The 26,125-nt window shown below is 40.4% G+C and overlaps 1 protein-coding gene across 1 annotated transcript in view; it reads left to right on the top strand.

Annotated features, from left to right (window-relative positions):
- The first annotated feature begins 11,057 nt into the window (after nt 1-11,057).
- Nucleotides 11,058-26,125, top strand: part of LOC306990977 (dysbindin) — a 39,113-nt gene continuing 24,045 nt past the window's right edge. Inside the window, exon 1 of the mRNA XM_079598350.1 lies at nt 11,058-11,377. Coding sequence (XP_079454476.1) covers nt 11,335-11,377 — 43 coding nt within the window. The 5' untranslated portion in view covers nt 11,058-11,334. The remainder of the gene's footprint in view (nt 11,378-26,125) is intronic.

The following is a 26,125-nucleotide window of genomic DNA, read 5'->3' as shown; positions in this document are numbered from 1 at the left end:
GACGCTGACGCTTCTCTCTCTCTCTCTCTCTCTCTCTCTCTCTCTCTCTCTCTCTCTCTCTCTCTCTCTCTCTCTCTCTCTCTCTCTCTCTCTCTCTCTCAAATACTTTTAAAGAATGAATGTTGGGTGGGAGGCATTAGTTCACTTTAGGACAGTTTTTTCCCTTGTCTTCGTATGAATGACATAGTTTAATTGCAATACAAACTTATGGTACATTATCAAAAATGTTGATAACAATTAAGATTGCAGCCTAATGGCTGTTGAAATAATGTGAAGAATACCGAATGTGCCTCAACTGATTTACACATGGCAGAAGAAATTTAAAGAAATTAAAAAGTAGCCTGCAAGCTTAATCTTGACCAAAAGTTTGATATGACAACAAATAAGAATAAATAAAAAAAACAATAGAAAAAGAATTACATTTTATATTTGGACCAGATCTGTACAATTTAAACAGCTACAAATATTTATGCTGCAAGTGTTGTTAAACTCATTGCGTTGTTCAGAGCAGAAACGCATTCATGCTCGTGTGAGTGTATATTTTCCTTATGTGTTGGTACATTTACATTTTACATTTAGTCATTTAAGCAGACGCTTTTATCCAAAGCGACTTACAACTGAGGACTACAGCATGCGAGTCATCGTGAAGAGGCAAAAATAACGCAAGAAGTGCTCAAAATACAAAGTTCAGGCATTGCTCAGAGTAGCATAAGCCAAACTAGGGAGGATTAAAGGAAGAGTTTTTTTTGTTGTTGTTGCTGTTTTTTATGTCAAGTGCTCACAGAAGAGAGGAGTTTTCAGTTGTCTTTTGAATGTAGTTAGGGAATCTGCATTCCGGACGAGGGTAGGGAGATCATTCCACCAGCATGGAACCGTGAAAGAGAAAGTGATTTTGTGGCTCGCTGTGATGGTACCACGAGCCGCCGCTCATTGACCGATCGTAGGCTTCTGGTAGGGATGTAGACTTGTAGTAGTGAGTGGAAGTAGGAGGGAGCTGAACCTGTGGTCGATCTGTAAGCAAGCGTCAATGCCTTGAACTTGATGCGAGCAGCGAGTGGTAGCCAGTGCAGAGAGATGAACAGAGGAGTGACGTGGGCCCTTTTGGGCTCGTTGAAGACAAGACGGGCTGCAGCATTCTGGATCATTTGTAGAGGTTTAGTTGCACATGATGGAAGACCAGCCAGAAGAGCAATGCAGTAATCAAGCCTAGAGATAACCAAGGCCTGGGCGAGAAGTTGTGTTGCATGCTCAGTTAGGAAAGGCCTGATCTTCCTGATGTTGTGCAGTGCAAACCTGCATGATCGAGCTGTCTTTGTGATGTGGTCTGTGAAGGTCAGATGCTCATCAAATGTTACTCCAAGGTTTCTGACCGACCTTGATGGGGTGATTAAAGTTGAATCTAGCTGGATAGTGAAGTCGTGCTGTAGAGACGGATTGGCAGGGAGGACGAGAAGCTCAGTCTTTGCCAGGTTGAGCTGCAGGTGATGTTCCTTCATCCATGCCGAGATGTCCGCCAGGCGGCTTGAGATACGTGCAGCTACTGTGGGATCATCAGGTTGAAATGAGAGGTAGAGCTAGGTGTCATCAGCATAGCAGTGGTAAGAGAAGCCATGTGCCTGTATGATGGGTCCCAGTGATGTGGTGTAAATGGAGAAGAGGAGCGGTCCAAGAACTGAACCCTGAGGAATCCCTGTAGTCAGTTGATGTGCTTTGGATACCTCACCTCTCCATGCAACCCTGAAGGACCTACCTGTGAGATAGGACTCAAACCAGTGGAGAGGAGTTCCTGTGATGCCCAGTGATGAGAGGGTGGACAGAAGAATCTGATGATTCACAGTGTCGAAGGCAGCAGACAGATCCAGGAGAATGAGAACTGATGATTTGGAGGCAGCTTTTGTGATCCATAGGGCTTCTGTGACTGACAGCAATGCAGTTTCGGTTGAATGCCCTTTCTTGAAGCCAGATTGGTTTACATCTAGTTGGTTGGTCAGAGTGAGGAAAGATAATACTTGGTTGAAGGCAACTCGTTCAAGTGTTTTCGCAATGAATGGTAGGAGAGAGACAGGTCTATAATTTTCTAAGAGTGATGTGTTTAATGTCGGTTTCTTAAGCAGTGGAGTTACCCGAGCCTGCTTGAATGCTGTAGGAAAAGTGCCAGTGTGGAGGGATGAGTTGATGATGTGTGTGAGTGGCTTGTAGAAGGTGTGAGGGGATGGGATCTAGAGGGCAGGTGGTAGGGTGACTGGAGTGGAGAAGTTTAGATACTTCTTCCTCGGTTAGTGGAGAGAAGGAGGAGAGAAGGTTTTTGGGAGTAGGAGGGGTTGGACTGGGTTCATGTGTGTGTGGAGCTTAGAACTGCCTGCTGATAGTTGTTGTTTTGTTGGTAAAGAAGTTAGCAAAATCATCAGCAGTTAAAGAGGAGGTGGGTGGTGGTGGAGGTGGACAGAGGAGAGAGTTGAAAGTCTTGAAAAGTGTTCGTGTGTTAGCGTTGCTGTTGATCTTGTTGTGGAAATAAGAAGATTTTGCAGCATGAACATCAACAGAAAAGGAAGAGGGCAGAGATTGATACATACTAAGGTCAGCTGTGTCTTTTGATTTGCGCCATTTCCTCTCTGTTGCCCTGAGTTTGGTCCGGTGTTCACGAAGAACCTCAGATAACCAGGGGTTAGAGGGAGTAGTGCGTGCTGGCCTGGAGGAGATAGGGCAGATATTGTCAAAAGAAGAAGTTAAAGTGGAGCTTAAAGTATCTGTTGCGGTATTAACATCCAGAGATGAGAATTGTGAGGGTGAGGGGAGAGAAGATGACACAGCAGAGGAAAGATGGGAGGGAGAGAGTGAGCGCAGGTTTAGTCTGAAAGTAACTGGTAGGGGGGTTGGTGGAGCATGGGTAGAGAGTTGTAGATTGAAAGTAATGAGGAAATTATCAGAAACATGGAGAGGTTTCACCAAAATGTTGTCCGTGATGCAGTTGCGTGTGTAAACCAGGTCCAGTTGGTTGCCTGATTTGTGAGTACCTATGGTGATGAGCCGTTTGAAATCGAATGAGGCTAGAAGAGAGATGAAGTCTGTTGCATTCGGCTTCTCTAGATGAATGTTGAAATCACCAAAGACTACAAGTGGGGTGCCATCCTCAGGGAAGGAAGACAGCAGCACATCTAACTCCTCTACAAAGTTTCCCAGTTGACCTGGGGGGGGGGGGGGGGGGGGGGATATATGACTACAATATGGATCTTAATGGGAGTTGTAAGTGTAATAGCATGATATTCAAATGAGTAGTTATTGCATAGAGAGGAGAGGGTTGAGTATTTCAAATTGTTAGAAATGAGAAGACCTGTGCCCCCACCCCTCCCAGACTGGCGAGGAGTGTGAGAGAAAGAGAAGTTGTTAGAGAGAGCAGCAGGGGTTGCTGTGTCTTCTGGACGAATCCAGGTCTCAGTCAAGCCTAAAATATTAAGAGTAGAATGAGATGCAAAGGCTGGAATAAAATCAGCTTTGTTGACTGCTGACTGACAATTCCATAGACCCACAGAAAGAGAGAGAGGTGTGTGTGAGGATGAGAGAATGTGACGCAGATTAGCAGTATTGCGCTGCCTTCTGTGCATGATGAGAGAGCGTCGTCGAGAGACAACAGGAATGTATTGAAAGCACATATTGAGTAAGGGAAATACTATACCAGTGTGAAAGGAAGAGGGAGAAGAGGATACTTAAGTGCCTTTAGGTGTCCTTGCTCGGTGGAGTCGCGTAGGTAGAGTCGATGGTCTTTACCCGAGTCGGTCTTCACACGAGGAGAGCTGAACGCTACCGCTGACGCTTCCGTGACAGCACGCACACTACAAAAATATAGTGCTTTCAAACGCCTGAGTGAGGACAGCTGTCTCTCCAAACAATTAACACAGGCAAAGCAAATAATCCGAAAATGGGAGAAATCGAAACTGCCTGTTGGACAGCTACACTTAAGTGCTATACAATTTAAACTGCAATACTTTTCAGACGCGGCTGTTATTTAAAGTAGTAACGCGTCTAATTAAAATACAGATTTGTTTGAAGGTAAAAATGTACAAATAACCACAGAATCGAAAATAGCCCTACTTTCTGGAAAATAATACACTGAACAACAAGAGAACTGAATATTAAGAAAAAAACACTTGCGCGCTCTTGTCCTTTCCGCAGACTGGCGCTTTGTCCTAGCATATTGGTAGGTGGCCAAATGCACGTGAGTGAATGCAAACAACACAATGGAAACGTAGCCCAGACCTGAATCAGCCTTTTATAACATTTTAATTCTCCAGTGTAATGCAATCTGGTTGGAGTAAACGAGAATCTTCTCGTTAATGATGCGCACCGAACCGCTTAATGAACCGTGACGCTGAAAATTGTTATCCCAAGTCGCATGCGCCCTTTATGAAACATAATGCTGACATATTTACTGTATCTAATTAAATCGCAGTCAGTTTGCGATTCGAAATTCGCACTGAGCAATATAGAAACTATTGCGATTTCTATTTAATGTTGGTACATCGTGCAATCTGTTTGTGTGTGTGTCATTCATGAAACGAAACTAAAATTGATCTGCCCTCTTCCCACTCTGCGACCCATGGGTCGCAACCTACAGTTTGAAAACCCCTGTTCTAAGGTAATGTTAATACATTTCTAAACAGTTGCTAGGATTTATGGGTAGTATCTGGGTTGATGGCAGTTGCTAGGGCATTTCTATGCAGTTGTTAAGTTCTGAATTCTGAATGGTTGTAAGAGCTTTGCTATGCCAAGCCAAGCCAAGTCAAGTCACCTATAGCATTGTTATACAGCATTATAAAAATTGTTTCATATAGTAGCTTTACGGTAACAAGCTGGAAAGTGACGATCAATTATGCAAACAGAGTTCCATTCTGAGGTAAAGCAGCTCTATAAAAAATAGTGTCATTGTTTAGCTGAAGATTGTTCAGTGTTGATTCAGTTCAGTTCAATGACTGTGTAAAGTTCATCAATTATTAAATTAGTTCAATTCAACAGTAAAGCAGCTCTTTACTGGAGAAAACAGTAATGCCATCATCTAGCTTAGTTCAGTTCTCATCCAATGTCAGTACAGTCTTTCTTCAGTACACTTACTATACAGTGTTTCTGAATATTAAGTGTCCCTTATCTGAGCAAGCCAGAGGAGACAGTGACAAGGAGCCAAACTCCATCAGGTGACAATGGAGAAAAATCTTGGGAGAAACCATGCAGGCTCAGTTGGGTGACCAGTTCTCCTCTGGCCAATGGTGTGATTATGATTCAAGGCTGCTCGTTTACAATATTTCATCCAGTTTCTTTTGTTTGAAGATTGGGATAAATCATGCCGGCATATGGTGCGAAGAGTTGAAGCTGGCCATAGGGTCTGTGCAGAGGACTTGTCTGGATTTCGTGGCCCTTGCTGAGGATCTGTGCCGATGGCTCTCTAGTCAACGAGGACTTCACAGGGGACCGGTCTCTAGGGGTTGTCTAGTTGTTGTGGTCTCCGCTGATATTCAGAGCGTTTTGGTCATCTCTAGGTGCAGGTCTACCATTTGTTCTGGATACAGAACAGATCCGGCTGACTACAGTAACCTTAGGTTAAGAATAAGACAAACAAACTAATAATAGCATAGATGTAATTCCTATTACGATGTAACAAGTACATCGGATCTTATGGGAAGTGTTTCCAGTTGACCTAATTTATGCAGCCAAACAACCCTTTAGCATTTACATTTGACATTTAATCATTTAGTAGACGCTTTTATCCAAAGTAACTTACAAATGAGGAAAAAAATAGAAGCAATCAACTCAACAATAATGCAACATTATGCACGTGCTGTGACAAGTCCCAGTTTGTCTAGCACAGTACACGTAGCACATTTTTCTTCTTCTTCAATAAACAGATAGAACAGACATATAATAGAATAGTAAGTGGTAATATTACCAGGTCAAGTGTTGACGAAAAATATGAGTTGAAAATATGTCTTGAAAGTGGCTAAAGCTGCTCGGGATAGGTTAGGCAGGTCATTCCACCAGCAATAGTCCACGTAAAGGTCAGTGAAAGTGATTTTGTGCCTCTTTGGGATAGCACCACAAGGAGCCGTTCACTTTCTGAATACAAGCTTCTGGAGGGCACATAAATCTGTAGCGAGTGGTGAGTAGTGAGTTTATGTATGGGGGTGCAGAGCCAGTGGTCATTCTGTAGGCAGTGCCTTGAATATGATGCCAACGGCTAATGGAAACCAGTGCAAACTGATAAGAGTTGTGACGTGCGCTCCCTTTGGCTTGTTAAAGACCACTCTCACTGCTGCATTCTGGATTTGTTGCAGAGGTTTGACAGTACATGGTGGAAAGACTGCCAAGAGAGCATAACAGTAGTCCAGTCTTGATTGAACAAGAGCTTGAACAAGGAGTTAAAGCACTGATGTGCGGTTTCTGAGATGCCCATTGTCATGAGGGTTGACAGGAGGATCTGTTGGTTAACCATGTCAAAAGCAGCAGACAGATCCTGCAAGATTTGGAAGCTGCTCTTGCCAGTCTCAAAGCTTCAATAACTGAGAGAAAGGGAGTCTTAGTTGAGTGGCTGGTTGTTGAGCAGGAGGTTCTGTGTAGAAAGGTAGAGACTTGGTTTAACACGACTCGCTTGGCAATGAATTGAAAAAGGGATACCGGTCTGTAGTTTTCTAAAAGTGCTGGATTGGAGTGGGTTTCAGAAGCAGTGGGGTTATCTGAGCCTGCTTAAATGCTGTGGGAATACCAGTGTGAAGAGTGGTGTCGATGATGAAGAAACAACTGAAGAAGAAACGTCTTGAAAGAGATTAGTGGGAATAGGATCAAGCAGATAGGTTGTAGGGTGTTTGGAAATTATGAGTTTTGGGGACTTCTGCCTCCAAGAGCAGAGAGAAGGAGGGGAGTGTGTATGTGTGTGTTCGCTGTTATGATGTATTTGTCAGTTTGTGGTGTGGAGATTTGGCCGTGATGGTTGTTGTTCAATTTATGAAGAATATGGCAAAGTCATCAGCTGTTAGAGTTGAGGAAGGAGAGGGAGGAGGACAATGAGAGAGAAAAAGAGTGCAAGAGTCAGAAGACTTGTTCATTTTGTTGTGGTAGAATGTTGTTTTAGCAGTGGAGACATTTGCAGAGAAAGAAGAGAGGAGTGACTGGTACAAATTAAGGTAAGTGGGATCTTTTGATTTGTGCCACTTCATCTCAGTTTAGAATGATGCTTGTGAAGAACATCAAATAGCCAGGGGGCAGAAGGGGTGGCGTGGGCTGTGTTGTCAAGGGGGCAAAAGTTGTCTACACAAGCTGTTAGAGTGGAGCAAAGAGCATCAGTAGCACTGTTAGAATCTAGTGATGAGAACTAGTTAAGGGAAAGAATGAACCATATAGGGTTAACTTGACAGAGTGTGTCTGCCTCCCGAAGAACTCTAGGAAGACTGTTCCAGAGTTTGGGTGCTAACTAGGAAAAGGATCTACCACAGACAACTTTGTTATTTTAAGCATTTTCAACTGGACAGACTTTTGAGACCACAGTGGACATTAATGACTATGCAGTAGCTAGGGGTTTGTGCCATTTGCTAAGTTTTTTGAGAGCTTGTTAGTTCATTATATGGTGTTCTGGGTTGTTGCTATGCACTAGATAAAGTGTTCTGACTTTTTTTTTAGCACGTTCCAATGCATTTTCTAGGGTATATGCCAAGGTATTGTTAAATGGCTTCTAAGGCATTCTGAATTTGTTTACAGTTGCTATGTATTCTGGCCTGTTGAAAGGATATTATTGTGGTTACTAAAGTGTTCTTATGAAGGCAGATGTCTGAATATTGTTATATGGGTTCTAAGGTGTTCTGAGCAAAGACTGTAAAAAAAGATGGACGGCTCCCCTTCGCTCTCTTCCATTGGTGAAAAGTGAAGCCGCCAGTGTCCCAATATGGCGCTGGCATCTTTGGACCTGAGTCTGCGCAGTAGTGAGCAGGAAGTAAAGCCATGAAATCAAGGCCCCGCCCTCACTCTCGCAGAATCGCAAGCACACGCTCCTGCACTTTTTTTAAAATTAATTATAGAAATTTAGATATTAAATTTAAAGCTCCAATCTCCTCAGTCCTCCGAAGATCCCGAAAAAAAGTCTGTTGGTGCTTCAGTGACTACTTCGCTCAGAGAACCTGTCAATCACACCTGTCAAGCATGACGTCACACAACCACATTTATTTTAAAAACAACTTATTTTAAAAACAAACACTTGAACTTACATCAGCGTGATAAAAACTACAGTAAATGACAGAAACCATCTTTGGAAAAAATATATTTGAAGTGTAATTTAATTGTTTAGTTGGTCTCACGTGCCTTTAAATAACATGTGGAGATGGGGTTTATGACCTATACTAGGACCAGTCACTGCGGGCGATCGAGGCGCTTTGGCTTCACGATATTATGCCTGTAGTATGTTAGTATAACTAACATGTTAGTATGTTTCTATGCAGTTGATAGGTGACTGGTTTTTAACACATTGCAATGCAGTTGCTAGGGCAGAGACCAACCTGTTGTTATACAGTCGCTAGGTGTTTTGAAGCATTGTTAGCACTTTGCTATGTGGTTGCTAGGGTTTTGTGTGTCAGTGCAAGGGTGTTGCTATGCACTTGATAAGGTGTTGTGAATGCTTGTTTATTATGTGGATATGCTGTTTCTGAATGGTTTCCAGGATGTTGCTGTGTGATTGTGAGGGGGTTCTCAGCAGTTGTTAGCATGTTGCTATGGTTAGACAGGTGTTTTGAGCAATTGCTAATGTGATTGCCAGGAAGTTCTTGGTGGTTGCCAAGTTGTGTTGATTTGGGGGAATCAGTGGTTGTTAGGCTGTTTACTGGGTAGTTGCTTAATGGCCCAGTCAAGGTTTAAAGCCCAGGAAACATAGGGTACAACGGGGCTAAAGGCTCCACGGGGTAAAAGGCTCCTTTGATTTTGGTTTCCTCTTAAGCAGTAGATGGCACAAAAACTTGCATCAGCACTTTCCAAAACATCCGCTTTTCAAGATGCATGTGAATTTTTGGCTGATCCTTGACGATTGTGGGCAGCAGCACAAAGTTGATTTTGTGCTAATTTGATTAATGTTATTCTTTTTTTAATGTTATTTTTAAATTATTGAATATATTTTGAGACAAAAGTCTTGTAAATGATTTTCAGTTTTGTTCAAGGTAATTAAAGCAACAGTTTTTCAGTTTTGAACAAAATAAACAAGTGATTGTTTTGCTCAAGTTTTATCTTAGACATTAAAAACATATTATTTTAGCTACAGTATTTGTATAAATATGGTGTGCCTTTTGCCCCCATGCTGGTGTGCCTTTTGCCATGTGTGTTTGATAAAAGGCCCACCTTGTCACCTCATAAGATTTTTAAACAGAATAAACCACTTTTATGATTTATTTTCACACAAAATCTGTTGCTCAATAAATGTTCAAACATATATATTTTTTATGCAATCACACTACGATATAGTGAACATTTTTAATTTTAATTATTACAATTCAATTTTCTAAAAATGTATGAATGCCCGATAAATAATTTGAGTAAGTGTCCACCAAATGGATCTTAGTGGTGCAGAAACTATACATTTAACATTTTTCTACATTAAAATATGATTGTAGTTTATGCACAGCAGATCTCTTGAAATGAAATTCTCTTGAGTGATGGGAAACTCCAATTTCATGTTTTTCACATGGGTTTACTTTTGTACATAGTTTTTTCCTCCACCAAAATTGAACCCAAACATCAGTCAGATGTGTCAATATTATCAGGGTAACCCATTTGCACTTTTGCTTTATTCTGTTTGCACTTGAAACGTTAGTGACATGCTGCGACCACAAACACTGAAGTGAAGCCCACACACAGTCGCAAGGATTCTCTGTCTGAGTCATAAGAGCTCTTTAACACCACACACACCCCTCCAAACACATACACATACACTGCATGAATGTCAGTCTGGATTGTAAAGATATGTGTGTGTGACATTTAGAGAGAACTAATGCTGATACACTCATGTTTTCCACACATCCCACACACTCTTACAGCTGTGGTAAACTAATCTTCAGACGCAAAAGAAGCTCAGCTGCACATTTGAGGCTGTGTATCTTCTGAGGACAGTTGAAGAGTTTCAGTACTAAACCAGAGAGTAACATTAACCTCAATTCTGATCCTCTTAGCCTCTCATGCGCAATATTGTCATCAGTGGTGAATGAATGTACTGAGGAAACAACCATTATTCGATCCGTAATAAAATAGAGGTGTTTTTATTTTATTTTATTTGCCAATTTAAATGTTGCAGTGGTTACTTGAGTGATGCCATTTAATGTTTTAGATATTTTTAGATACATAGTTTGTATGTGGGTGTTCTTTAGTCTAACATTTACACAAGAGGCAGTTTTTAATGTACCACCGTAACACTGTGCACAGTAGCACTTTACACCTAAAGTTAATATTCAGGTCAGAATAAAGTATAAATAAATAAATAAATAAATAAATAAACAAACAAACAAAAACGCACCCTGATCTGATTGGTTTTGTTTAATTGCCACTAGATGGCGCTTTGATAAAACTAGACTAAGTGCACAAAAAAATCCCCCAGACAAAAAAAAAAAAAATCTTTGTTGTAGGCTACTTAATGTCCTTTACTGCATCTGAAAGTGGTCCAAATCCAAATTTCTCCTCAAATGATGATTATTATCTAGCACACTCTTGACCATGAGGTACATCCCAGGATATTTTTTTTTAAACAGCACTGAAATTGAATGCATTTTAAATTGAATGCAATTTTGAATGCACACACACACACACACGCACGCACGCACGCACGCACGCACGCACACACACACACACACACACACTTCATTTTAAGTAAGTTTACATTTAATTTAAAATTAATAAAATTAATGGTCGATTTGTTTTTAGTGCATTTCATCAAATGTTTTTTTCATGGAATGACCTCTAAGACAAAGATTTGAGAGACAGAGCTTGCTTTAATTTTCTTAGCACTTCCTCTCTCGTTACATAACCCCTCCCTCCTTCCTCTGTCTGATCCCATCTGTAAATTCAACTCTCCTCCTCCTGTGAGGGTGGACTTGGTATGATCCACTTGCCCCAGACCCGAGGTCTGACTCTGAGCAGAGAGACTGTCACGCGGCCACTGGCGCTGCTGGAGAGTAAGTGCACGACTGAATCTACAGCCTAAAGTCTCAGAGACAGAGAGGGAGATGAGCTGTGTCAGAGTCCAGTCTTGCTCTGGGACGGCAGACTGACTGAAACTGCCGGTAAAGCACTCAGTTTTCACAGCTGTGCATCTCTGTCACTGGAGTCATGAGCTCAAAGGGGACGAACCTGCACAACAAACGTCTTCCCTGTGAGTATTTCACCTTTTGTTGAATTATTTTGCTCATCAAGATATGACTCTTCTTACACTCTGCTTTACAACATGCATGACAGATGACCAGGCATTAATCAAAAGAAGAATCATTGTGTCATTAAATAACATGTATGGCTATAGTTGTCACACTGTTTACTCCAGTGAATATTTCTCAGTTTAGGGTTATTATTTTTTGATAATCAACTCCTAAATCGATACAAACCCTAAAAATTCCCTTTATTTCCCAAGAAGTTTAACTTTTCTGACTGCATTCATCACTGTCATTTAGCATGCATGCCCACCTGTTATTGTCAAATAATCATTAAACACAAAACAATTAATGAAAAAGATTAAATGTTAAAACTTAAATATGTTACAGATGACAAAATATGAAACGTATGACAACTTGCCCCAACCTGACATTTATGTAAAAAAAAAAAAACCTTGTCCTGAAAACACTACTTATCTTTTCAATTAAAATCTACCGCCATTATACTTTTACCGGATGTATGCCAGTATGGTTTTGTTTACTTGTTTGCAGCTAATTTTTTAAAAATATGCTGATGTTTCAGTTTTAGTTTCAAGAATTAATGATGCATTTATAAAAAAATATTCAATTCTGTTTGAATCCAGCATACAAAACTACTGCCAGTGAAAACAGTGTAATTTATGATGGCCAAGAGAGCTCAATGCACCGCAACTAAAGAAAATACCAGCAAATAGAAAAAACACCAGCAAATTAGAGGTTTTTTTTAACTGCTTACACACAAAATCTTTTCATGTCAAACGATTTTTTAAACCTCTCACTCAAAGTGCAAAACTACTCACCAAATCTCCAAAACCATAAGCTATTTCTCAGCCTTTGACTCAGTTTTCAATTGAATAAAACACTTTTTTCAAAACACTACACACAATTCTCTACCTAAAACACAAAAATCTAAAAAGTGACTTGCTTTCCTTTTCCAAACATAACCAATCAAAATTCTACACTTATTCACCAGGTCTCTCTCACACACACACACACACACGCACACACACACACACACACACTCGTCACATGTGCAAACGCTAAGGCCCCATCCACACTACTGCGTTTTCGTTTAGAAATGGGGACCTTTTGCTACGTTTGCACCTCCCGTCCAGACTACAACGCCAAAAACGAAGACCTAAAACGGAGAAGTTTAGAAACACAGCCGACCCCGTTTTGCGTTTTGAATCTCCGGAGGGCGTTTTAGTGAAGACGGTCAAAACGGAGGACTTTAGAAACTATGACGCAGAGGCTCACGCTCGGCTCTATGATTGGGTGTCATCAGTCATGGCGTATCCTTCCCAGATTCGTCCCCCACCCATCACATGACTCGTCCCCGGGAAGAAAACATACAAAAACAGCCTGGGCTATGTAACGTTAGTGACTGCAACATGGATAACGAATTACAAGAGTTACTGACTTTGATGTCTTTGTTACAGCTGTTGTGCAAGTAAATTCTGCATTTTACAATGCTATAACTGCCTACATGCACCTGTTTACACCGGCACGCGCATGCCCAGTGTTGGTGAATGGTCACGTGATCCACGTTTTCAGTCGTTTTAATGTGGACGGAGATCAATTCTAATACACAGCTAAAACGCTGGTGTGGACAGAGATCATATTCAAGGTCAAGGTCAAGGTCACTTATTTATATAGCACCTTAAAAACAGCATTTCTGCTGACCAAGGTGCTTCACAGAAACACAATATAAACACAAGTAAAAACAAACATCATACAAATTACAAAGTAAAAATTTAGCTCACAAATTCTACATCCACAGTTAAGGATAGGCCTGAGAAAAAAGATGCGTTTTTAGTGCTGACTTAAATGCATATAAAGAAGAAGACAACCTGACTGATTTAGGTAACGAATTCCACAGTCTAGGACCAAAAAACGGAGAACGCTCTGTCACCTTTGGATTTCAACCGAGAGTGCGGAATAGTTAATAAGCTCTCCGATGATGATCTATGAGATCTTTGAGGAATGTACGGACAAATGAGGTCTGAGATATAGACTGGACCAAGACCGTGCAAGGCTTTAAATACAAAAGTCAAAACCTTGTACTCAATTCTGAATCTGACCGGTAGCCAATGTAAATGCCTCAAAATAGGGGTGATATGCTCAAACCTTCTCTTCCCCGTTAAGAAGCGGGCTGCAGCGTTCTGTACCAGTTGCAGACGCGACAGTGAAAACTGGTTGATACCCGCATACAAGGCGTTACAATAATCCAGCCTTGTTGAAATGAAGGCGTGAATTACGGTCTCTAGATCACCAAACGATAGGATAGATTTCAATTTCTGTAAGCCCCTAAGCTGAAAGAAACTGCCTCTGACAACCGAGTTTATTTGCTTGTCAAATTTTAACTCTGAGTCAACAACAACACCCAGGTTTTTTACATGAGTGCAAATATTCGCTTTCAGCGGTCCTAAATCAGAGATTAAACCATCTACCAAATGGGGAGGGCCAAACAAAATAACCTCGGTCTTCTTTCCATTCAGCTGGAGAAAGTTTTCACCCATCCAACTTTTTATGTCATCTACACAGGCTAATAAATCAGATAAAGATCCAGAAGCAGGTTTAATTGACATATACAACTGGGTATCATCCGCATAAATGTGATAAGGAACCTGATGAGATTTAAAGATGTAACGAAGAGGGAGCATATATAAAGAAAATAAAATCGGTCCCAAAATGGAGCCTTGCAGAACTCCACATGTGACAGGAACAGAAGACGAATGAAACTGACCCATCTCCACAGAGAAACTCCTCTCTGAGAAATAGGATCCAAACCACTCTACAGCTGAATCGCAGATTCCAGCTTCAGTTTTTAGCCTGTTTAAAAGAATGCAGTGATCTACAGTATCAAAAGCTGCACTTAAATCCAGCAATACCAGAACAGCACAGTTTCCGGAATCCACAAATAGCAACAAATCATTTACCACTCTCAACAAGGCCGATTCAGTGCTATGCTTGGATCTGAACCCAGACTGAAACGGATCGAGTATATTATTCTCAATTAAGTAAGGGGATAGCTGGTTTAAAACAGCCTTTTCCAACACTTTCGACAGGAAGGGGAGTTTTAAGATGGGTCTGTAATTATTTAGGTCAGATGGATCCAAATTTGCCTTTTTGAGCAGCGGATGAACTACTGCATGTTTGAAACAGGATGGAACAGAGCTCGTCTGTAAGGAACTGTTAATGACAGAAATAATATTTGGTGCAATTGAGTCGAGGACTTCCTTTAATAATGAAGTTGGTATAACGTCAAGTGAACAAGTGGTCGATCTTAAACTGGACACTATATTTGATAGTTCATCATGTGAGATTGGATGGAAGTGAGAAAATGTAGCTCTATTTAAAGGCAGACACCAGACCTTCTGAGATCGATTCAGTACAATCTTGGATCTGATGCAAATAATTTTGTTAATGAAGAAGCTGCAAAACTTCTCACATAACTCTGGGCTCTGAGCAGCACCGATCTCAGTAGAGGAATTTAATACAGAATTTATGGTAGTGAACAAAAACTTTGGACAGTGAGAATTTTGAAATATCAAATTAGAGAAATATAATGACCTTTGCAACGCGGCCTCCTCTTGAAATTTAACTAATGAATGTTGCAATAGCTGATAAGAAACTTGTAATTTGTCCTTCCTCCATTTTCTTTCTGCCCTTCGATACTCCTTCCTTAAAGAACGAACTTTATTCATCCAAGGCTGTTTTTTAGGTTTTCGTTTCCTTACTTTGTGGGGGGCAATTTCATTTAAAATCCCAGTACATGAAGTATTAAAATTTAGCACCAAATCATCAACATTTTGATCCTGTGTAGTGACACCTACAGGGAGTTCTGTGAAAGCATCAATGAACCGAGCAGCGGTTGAATGGTTAATAACTCTAGACAGGTAAGTGGAGGACTTATTTTCAGATTTTAAAACATGAATAGAACAATCAAATATTATTGGCAGATGATCAAGACTGTCCAGCATCACGAATATCAAAGTTTGTCAAAGGAAAACCTGAAGTCATAACAAGATCAAGTGTGTGGCCCTGCACATGTGTAGGATCAGAAATATATTGTGTTAAATTAAAAGAGTCTAAGAGTTGAATAAACTCTCTTACAATTGGCTTTTGTGGACAACAAACATGTACATTAAAATCGCCTAGAAGCAAAACATCATCAGCTTTTGTGTCCAAAAAAGATAAAAAATCAGAAAACTCTTTTAAAAAATCCTTATTGGATTTTGGTGCTCTATAAATTAGGGCGCAAAGCACAGGTTTCGGTAAATCCACTTTACACACTAAAGCCTCAAAGCTGTGATAAGAGTCTATAGAGAGAGGTTTACATGAAAACAAGTTCTTAAAAATCACAGCAACCCCCCCACCACGACGAAAAGTTCTAGGGCAGCTAAGATAGTTACAGTTCGTAGGGCAAAGTTCAGATAAAGAAGTTCGGTCTTCCGAAGTGAGCCAAGTTTCAGTAATGAAGAGAAAATCCAATTTGTTTGATGAGAAAAAATCATTCAGCAGGAATGTTTTGTTTGTAACAGATCTGGCGTTTATCAAAGCCATTCTGAGTGGCGTCGTATTTTCTCCCAATGAAGAGGAATCGTGTAACGTTTGTGAGGTTTTGGGTATGAGTCGAAGGGAGTCAAAATTCACACCACGCTGTAGTTTTTTCCAGCTTGGGACATTCCTGTACCCTTTTGTAGACCATACAGCAGGTATCTGGTGAGAGTTTACAATTGAAGCTGAATAATTTGACCGGGAGCCCCGGTGAACATATCTCGGACGTCGGGTGATTCCCAACTCAGCGCACCGTGAATAAGTGTTAGGCGTCAGATGAGACTCAGATCGACCATTAAAACGCTTGAGTTCTCATGCAGTGTAGTTAACTAACACACCGCTGCAAGCCGGTGGTGATGGCATTTCAAGGGGGTAACGTACACTATTCCAGGTGGCGAAAATCCCCAGAGCAGTCAATAAAATCCAGCTACCACACAACAATATGGTCATAGTTCAATTTCTCAGAAGAAAACACTCACCAGGTGCTGAGAGAAGTAGGCAAATGACGTCAATAAATTTATCCGTGCGTACGTAGTCCATAAAAATATTCCTTTTACTGGTTTACAACTCCACAACGTTTACCAACAAAACGGTGATCCCCTCAAGCAGGTGTCATGTAAGCCTCTCCGAAAATGGTCCCAGAAAGCAAATCCATAAATCCAAACTGCTTGTAGTCTTGTAACAAGATGCCGTGCTACTTGTTTTGTCCCAGACGCAACTTCAAACGCGCGCAACAAGCATAAATGAACGGCAACTCGATAAGAAAATTAAAAATTGGAGACGAATTAAGACAAAACTTATTAAAACTGGTAAAATATTAAAAACACCCGGAGAGTAGCGGCAGACATATACGCACAGCGTGCACTCTCCGGAAGGCTTCCGAGACGACTCTCGGAATAAAAATATTCGTTTTAATTATCCGTTTCTAAACTAAAACGCAGTAGTGTGGATGAGGCCTAATTGGTTAACTGATCACTAACCAACCACTGCTTTACTGTAGTATATGCCTATGAATAGGTCAAAGGTCAGATTACCTGTTTTGAACAATGGATGCCAACAGTGGACAGAGACCCCCCACACACACAATTGTGAAGGAATATACTTTTGGTTTACATAATATGGTTTTGTTGTATGCTACTGTATACAACAGTAATGTTTGGCCTAATAAATATTTTCTGTTTCTACATTGCATTGGTGTTTACAGTGTACATGAAACCCCTCTGCTACTTTCACTCTAGAACATTGTATTGAAATTTAGATATAAGCCTATGAAAGACCAAAGAGCTTTAGATTTAGAACAACAGTGTTTACATGGTATATCCAAAAATTTACTTATGAAAGAGGTGTTTGCCATTTGATACAAATGCTTCATTCTGACATGTGTTCATGGCATTTTGAATGCAGTGTTACATTTTGAAGGAGATGTGAGGCATTTTGTGTGTGCAGTTTTGGGAATTGTGTGTAGAGTTTTGAAAAAAGGTGACATAGTTTTGAAAACGTGTGTAAGCAGTTGGAAAATACTGTAACCTCTTCATCAGTTTGCCAACACATGTGCTGCAAATACAGAAACGCACTGTAAATACTCAACGCAACCAAATAGAAAAAATGTGCTGCGAATACTCGCAACGCAACCAAATACAGAAACTTGCTGCAAATACTCACATTGCAACCAAACAGAAACGTGCTACAAATACTTACAACACAACCAAATACAGAACCGTACTGCAAATACTCACAACGCAACCACATACAGAAACATACTGCAAATACTTACATTGCAACCAAATACAGAAACTTGCTGCAAATACTCACATTGCAACCAAACAGAAACGTGCTACAAATACTCACAATGCAACCACATACAGAAACATACTGCAAATACTTACATTGCAACCAAATACAGAAACGCATTGCAAATACTCACAACACAACCAAATGCAGAAACGTGCGACAAATCGCACAAAGCTTTCTGCAACTGAAGAAAACATGTAAAAAAACCCCCAAAAAAACAGCAAATTCAGAGAACATCTTCATCAGTTTGAAAACATGTGTGCCGCAAATACAATGCAACCAAATAGAGAAACACGCTGCAATTCCTCACAACAAGTGATGAACCTGGCTCGGACATGCTTAGTGTTCAATGTCTACTCGTCAGTGGTGTTTTTGATGACCTGAACGATTTATTTTAACATCCTGATCGTATGTGCATTGTGAGTATTTGCAGTGCGTTACTGTCTCAGCCTGCCTGAAGATAAGAGGTCATTGTGGACCCTCGCCCCGGAATAGGAGTCCTAGTAAGTCTGACCAGGGGTGTGAGCCCACGACATCAGTGGCCGAGGGTATTTGGGTGGATTTTGAGACTGAGGACTGGCTATTTTCTCCCACCCCATTTTGGATTTTTCATCACTGTTCCTGATGGACTGGATGAACTCTCTTCCTGTTTCCTCTGAACCTTCATCGCTGTTTCTAGACAGCACATACACCTGCACGGACAATGTATTGTTACCTTTGACACGGTCTAGCCTTCTTCAGCCTCTGTCACTGCCCTGCTCAGCCAGTCCTTCAGCCCCACTTCTGCTGGAGGTTGTCAGCAATTTCGCCATCTCCTGCAATGTCAAGCACTCACGTCAAGCCTCAGGTCCTGCAACCACCGTTAGCGCCTGAGCGGATAGATCCAGTGGCTGCACCTCCTGCCTCAGATCGCTTCACTCCGCCTTGGCCTGTCGACCTGTCGGCTCCAGCTTGGCTCGTCGACCTGTCGGCTCCAGCTTGGCTCGTCGACCTGTCGGCTCCAGCTTGGCTCCTCTCACCTTCGGCTCCACCAGACACCCTCAGCCCACCGGGTTCCTTCATTCCACCGGTCAGTCGTCATTGCTCCTCTGCCATGGACTTGCTACGCTCCGTTCCTCCACCCCTACAGCTGCAGCGTGCTCCTCTTTCCCTTCAGGTATGGCTCGGTCCTCCATCACACCGGCATCAACTCAGTCCTCGGGCAGTCCGGCTCCTCCTCAGATGATCGTCGCCTGGGCCTCCTGATGTCACTTCTCCATCTAGGTAGTGGCTAATGGGGATCCAAATAACAGATAAACAATTAAACAAACTCATCAGATCACTCATGTTCGTCATCTCCTCATTATCACTGTCTTCCTCACCTTACTCTTTTACGCTGCCTTCCTCTTCATGGATTTTATTTTATTAAAAGACCCTTTTGTTCAGCGAAACCTTTTTGAACTCTCCTTCATCCAAATCATCTTTATCTGGTGACAATTTGCAGCACATGTGTTGTTGGTAATTGGACTTTTGACTAAAAGCAGGTAACTTCATGTGGCAACTAACCCCGGTCTCATGTGAATATGTGGCAAAATAATTACCTATTATTCTCCCTGTAGAATCACTAATAACAACATTAAAAATGCCTCCCTTATTTGGACATTTCCAAATAAGGAAAGGCATATGTTATATATATTTTCTATTTCTAAAGGGCTTCCGGTTGTTTTGACCAATCATTTAAAGAGCTGATAACTTGATGAACCTGTCAAAGTTTACTGGATTCTAGATTTGTTGGGTGTAACCTGACTGAAATCCCTCTAAATTAAATAGTTTTTCTGCCATTTTTAGCAGATGGGACTGTATACCGGTACAATCCAAGTTCCCACACTCTCTGGTCTCAGACACACACATACTTAGAGGTTGAGACTGGAAACTAGATTGGCCACATGAGTATTTGTTACACTATTTTAAAAATTTCCTCAAATTATGAACAAAATGTCCATGTCTGTCAAAAAGATATGCACTCCAGATGTTTAGGATGGTGTCATTCAGGTCCAGTGGAATGACTTATCTACAGGAATGGCACAAGTACATTTTTCAAATTGTCTTCATTTGTGTTACAAATAATTATGGTAATGTTTCTGATATGGTAAAATTAAATGACAAAGACATAGAAAATAGACCAATTTTACTTGAAATAACACTTCACATTTTAGCGACAATTAATTCCAAAAAAGGAGAAGTGCCTACTTGATTCTGTTACCTACTGATGCATTCAAAATCAAAATTGATTAATTTTGGGCTAAAATATACTTGGTTTTATTTATCTTTATAACTGCGTGTGTGTTCAAGCATAGTGGCTGATTCTGGGTTCGTAGTTTCACTAATGAAGAGACTTTTAACAAATGACAGTCAACTGATAAAGTTGTGAATCAAATTGACTCTACAAATGCTGTCAAAAAATATTTGCCTCTTGTCTTTTTGAGATAATGCATAACTATACAGTGTTTGTATGTTTTTTGTTTTGGTGGGCAGTTCTATAACTTTCTATAATAAATACATGACTTAAGATGTAAATTGAAGTGTTTTTAGTTCATGAAGAATTTTATAATTCATAAGTTCTGCTTGAAGATCTGATGCCATTTAGTGTAATATGTATGTATATATATTTTTTTTTCAATACAAACTTTTTTCAAAGCACTATATGTATAACTCACAAGTCTTTAGATGATAGCATGAAAAGTCGAGAGAAGTTTCACTGAACCTACAAGGACTACTTCTTATTTTCTCTCTTTAAAAGCTTGTATACAGTGCGGGCAAATGAATGAGAAAAAGATAAGAGATACACTCAAGTACTTTTGGTCGACAGTGCTTGCTATCTAGTTCCTTACTCCTTGCTTCATACTTTCCTTATGACTCATTATCATATCACTCAACTTGTGGAATCTTCTAGAAATTCCTCTCAGTCCGTTTCATTCACGTTGTTCTTTGGTACTTTTCTGTGAATCCCAGTATCTCTGAAAATAGAACTAATAGAGTTTGTGGTTGCTGTCTTATAAAAGATCCTGAATTAAATATCTTGGAGTCTAGCAATCATTCCTTTGTCAGATAGCTGAAGATATTTAGTTTCTGGGTTTCCTTATTTCCAAAACTTTCATACCCACAGATTTCGCACATATACTCCCACTATTAATAATTCAGTTTGTTTTGGAAACCACAGTTGTGTATGTAGATTTAACATAGGACAAGGGGATTTCTGAGTTATGCAGTAACTATTTATGCTTCTGTTATTTCTATAAAAGGGTTGTCAGACTCTCAGAAATATGCTCTGGTAATTCTCAGACACTTAAAGGCACAGTAAGCGATTTCTGAGAAACACTGTTGATAGTTAAATCAACCCAAACAAACACGCCCCTCTCTTCCTTGCTCCGCCCCCAAAATAATGAATTTGCAATGCAAGAGTGAATGTCTCCTTATCATAGCTGAAGCAAACCAAAATAATGCTTCATTAAAAAAAGATGATGAACAATTGACAAGGAAGAACAAACTAATAGCATACAGTACACAAGAGTATATAAGCAAGCACTCAAAAATATAGATAAATATGGCACTCAAAACCGTCCTGTTTTTTTTTTTTTTTACTCGCGTATAAAGCAAAAACAAAGTTGTCATGAATCTAAGCGTTAGTGTAATAGGCAGATGACCGGACTTTGAAGATAAATACAAAATCTGATTTTTTTAACTGATATCTCCATAAACAAACAAGCACACGCATGCATCAGTGCTAACCACTTATACCCCTTTTCCACCAACAAGAACCGGGTGCTGGTTCAGAGCCAGAGCCAGAGCTGGTTCAGAGTTGGTTCGACTGACGAGCTTACTAAGAACCGGTTTGCCTTTCCACCGGCTAGAGAGCCACAACAGAGCCAGATCTTACGTCACTGTATACGTCTCATGTTGCCCAGCAACCGCTAAGCGGTAGCGCCAAACACAAACACGCCAGGCTTGTTCGAGATGCATCGGCTTCTTGCAGATGACATCAAAGCACTGCGATAGCGATCTAAAAGCACAAGGAGTCCTATTGCTCTCCAAACACTACCGCAGCTCCGATCGGTCCTCGCCGCTCCGATGCATCTCGAGCAAGCCATCAACAATAACGGACGTTGCAATACTATGGATGCTCATGGGATTGCAAAAATACATCGGAATCCAACGCGTCCGTGCAGCGCGCCGTAACTTGCATAGACGTATATTATAATCGAGCTGCTATTAGCTCGACTAGCTGCTATTTAAAAATGGCGGTCACAAGTTTCTATTCGTCTTGTTGGTCACGGTAACCCCGCCCCCAGCCCCTGACGCAAGCGGTTCTTACTTGGCTCCGTTCTAGACCCTGCAATGATTTGGTGCTACTTAAGAACCAGTTTTACTGGTTCGGAGCTGGTGCTTTGGCGGTGGAAAAACAAAGAACCGATTTGAAACTAGGCTCTGGCTCCGAACCAGCACCAGCTCTGCCTTGGTGGAAAAGGGGTATTAGTCCATAGCTCCAAAGAAGCATGTTGTTTCTCTAAGTTTAGTGTGTAGCATTTTTGGGTGCTATTTAAACCGAATACAGTGTGGCATGTTTCTGTCTGCTGTTTGATGGATGGCAGTTTGATAGTGCAGCAGGTCAGAGATCATTAAAATAAGGAAACACTAATGAACAGCAGCAGTTCCAAACGACCTGACAAATCATGACATTGGTATGGCATCTTTTATAACAGACCTGTGACATCATCACATTGTGCTTAGGACTGAGTGTTACATAATGATCCTAGGAGCAAATGGAAATGATAATAGACTGTTGTTATGCCTTAGATCAGCTGTATTTCTTAGATAGATATACTAAGTTCCTTTGCATTTGATCAGTTATAATACTTTAATACATAAATGTATTCATTATTAGTATATAAATCCTGGATGCAACTTTGTTAGCCTTGCAGCTAATATCTTGGTAACATGGTTGCATATTCCTTAGTAGGGGTGAGCAATATACCAGACATGATTAACCTGTTTAAATTAGTCAACCAGTTGAGATTTTGGACTATCGTCTTTATCGCGGTTATGTTCATGTGATGTTGCTGTGCTATGTGGTCACGAAAGCTTATCATTTGCAAGCGTTTTTAAGCATTGCAGTATAAAAACAAGTGTTTTTAAACTGTCGAAGTGCTGTAAGCTGCGAAACAACTAATTTTGCTCTATGTGCATGCTGTCAGACAGATGGTTTCTGAGTGTTGTCTGGGTACATTTACACGACAATGATGAAAAAAGAGACTATTTTCCCATATCATTTTCAAAAAATTGCACTTTGAAAGTTTGGTTCTTGGGCCAAATTGCACAAAAAGTTTTCTGGACAAAATGGCCAAAACGCATTAAAGTTTTCCGTTTTTAGTTGAAAACGATGTAGTGTAAATTGCCCCTGAGAGACGTGAAGCCGTGCTCATAGACCTCCCAGACATCGCGCAACCAGCACAAAGACGGAATCCTCGCCCTGTATTAACTGTGACCTTTTATCAGTGGTCCCACCAAACCCTTCTCTTCCAACTCCTCGTCCTCCTCCAAAGCCCCCACCATCACCTTCCTTATTTTCTGTTTGTCTTTGTTTTGGTTACGGCGTGATGTCGTGCCTTCTGGGGAGGGGCGTAATACAGACACTCATTCATTATCATGGACTTTTTGATTGTTTGTCTTCCTTTAAGTTTCCCGCCACTTATCAGTTGTCATAGTGATTCATTTAATCATCACATGTTTGTCATTATTTCCATAATTTGCTAAGTATTTAAGCAGTCTTTTCAGTGTTCATTTGTCCGGTCATGTCAGTGCGTAGCGGTTGCCTGCCTCGTTTGGAATATTATGTGGAATATTAAAGCCTTTTGAGCCTGATCTTCATCTTCATCGTGTTTCCTGCAACCGTTGGAGACAATATCGTTATCATGAAATAAAATTTGGATATGGTATCATGATATAAGATTTTGGTCATATCGGCCACCTCTATTCCTCAGCTGACAAAGCAGAAAGCTGAAGGGAAATCTGAGAGTTTATGTTATAGTGAGTTTAGTGTTTTTAAAATGGTGAACCAGTTTCTGAACTAAAGGTTTTTTTTTACAGTTTATTGTCAAGCAAGCACTTTGACCTTTCTTTTACCATATTTGATGTACTTTATTATTTGTGCATTGATAAATATTTATATGTAAGAGCAATCAAGTCTTTTAAGAAGACTTTAATTAAACTGCTTAAGTCATATGGATTTATTTTATGATCTCGTTATGAACCTTTTTAACCCATAAAAAATATTTGGTGGAATGATTTTTCAATGGAAGGACAGATTGGAAGGAGATTTTTCAATCTCTCAGGTTTAATTTAAAACATCTTCAATTATTTATTGAAGATGAACAAAAATGTTATGGGTTTGAAATGTCATGAGGGTGAGTACATGATGAGAGAGTTATTTTGGGGTGAATTAATCCTTTAAGAGCTTGTGTGTATAGCTGAATACCACATCCTTCATCCAATGTCTTCAAATTATTTTGGTTTGTGGGTTTGAAAATCCCCATTTCTGGTTTAAGGTTACCATACTTCTTTTTAGAGAAACATTCTCTTGTCATTTTTCAATGAGAGAAATTAGCATCTGCTTTTTAGTTATATTTTAAGGTATGGTTTCTTAGTTAGTACGTCAGGGCTTTTACTCTTAGTCTATGGGGTTTAACACATGAACTTTTAACTCATTCATCTGGAAAGTTCATTTCCCATGTCCTGTTTTCAAACTGTCCTCAGAGGGATGTGGTGGACTGGTTTTAGGTTGTTTTGGGGCTGTAATGCTTCTGAAAGTCACCTCCTAGAAGAAAAATGTAAGAGTTTTGGGTGAGATGACTGGAAGAGGTTGATGCGTGGTTAAGGCATTCCTGCTGTGGGAATTACACAAACCTATGACTGACTATTTATAGAAAACAGACTACATTCCTGTAGATGAGACCAAGATCTGTTAAAATCAAGAGCTGCATGACATGTGTATTTGTGTCTGATAAGGTTAAAACTGTTGGTATGTCTCTGAGAGTGCCTGTATGGATGCTGTGCCATGTCCGGTACCCTGCTGGATCATAATCCCCAGAATGCTTTAGTATGTGAACCACTATGACAAAGTATAAGCTGGGGGTTGGGTGGGGTGGAAACAGAGCTTTGCCTTGTATGGAGAAAATGACAAATCAGTCCTTACAGACAATCCGCCTTTCTTCTGCTTTGATCTAACAAGTCTTGCTCACCCCTCCCAACCTACTGCTGTGTGAATGGACAGCACAGTGCGACAAAGGGGGATGGATGCGAGAAAGAGACGAGTCTAAGAGAGGAAGAGAAAAATAGAGTGATCTCATCCTCATGCGGTTGTTTACTTGCCTTATGAATGATCTTATTGGATATTTGGGGCAGCGTCAGAAAGCCTCGTGATGAAGTCATTCACTTTAAATCAATCACTGATTTAATCTGATTGGAAAACAGTGGCTGATCAATTGTGGAACATACTACTCCACAGCAGATCTGACTCCATCCACTACTGCACTGCTAACGTAAACTCCAAAAACTGACACTCAAAAGCTATGTGGTTGTTAAGGTTTTTTGGGTGGTTGAATGGTGACAGTGGTTGGTATACACTTGTGATGCAGCCTGAATCATAATGACACCATGTTCGTTCATTGCCAGAGGAGACACATTTAATGTTCAACAATATTATTGATTTGACTGTACTGACGCAGATTCAGCAGCAGAACTGCTTTAGATTAAATTAACTAATTTAGTAAGGGATGATCTTTACAACGGAACTGAATCAACACAGAACTAACTTCAGCTGAACAATGACAATATTTTATTTTAGAGCTGTTGTACAGCCGAAACGAACTCTGTTTGCATTATTGAATCATTTTCCTGTTGTCACTGTAAAGTTGCTTTGAAATCTGTATTGTATGAAGTGCTAAATTAATAAAGGTGACTTGACTTGCTTGGTTGTTGCTAGGGTCGTTGGTTTTAGGAGCTTTTGTACATGGTTTCTTTCTACCCTGTTCTTTGTGGTAGCCAAGGTGTTTCTATGTAGTTGCTAAGGTTAAAGAGTGTTTTTTTAAGAATTTGGCCAGGTGGTTTCTAGGGAAATGTAAGCCAGCCCTTCTCCTGAGGGCTAACTTCTAGAAGAGTTCAACTACAACCCTAATAAAACCTGAACCAGCTAATCAAGTTATTCAATAATTGTTATAAATAACAGGCAGGTGTGCTGGAGCAGGTTTGGGATTGAAGTCTGCAGAGGGTAGCCCTCCAGAACATGAGCACGGTTTGGTACCCCTGTTTTAGGGTGTACTGGATAGTTTCTA

This window comes from Phoxinus phoxinus (genome assembly GCF_949152265.1).
Source record: "Phoxinus phoxinus genome assembly, chromosome: 22".
Lineage (NCBI taxonomy): Eukaryota > Metazoa > Chordata > Actinopteri > Cypriniformes > Leuciscidae > Phoxinus > Phoxinus phoxinus.
Note: the sequence above shows the minus strand (reverse complement) of the source record. Positions and strands in the feature narration are given on the sequence as shown.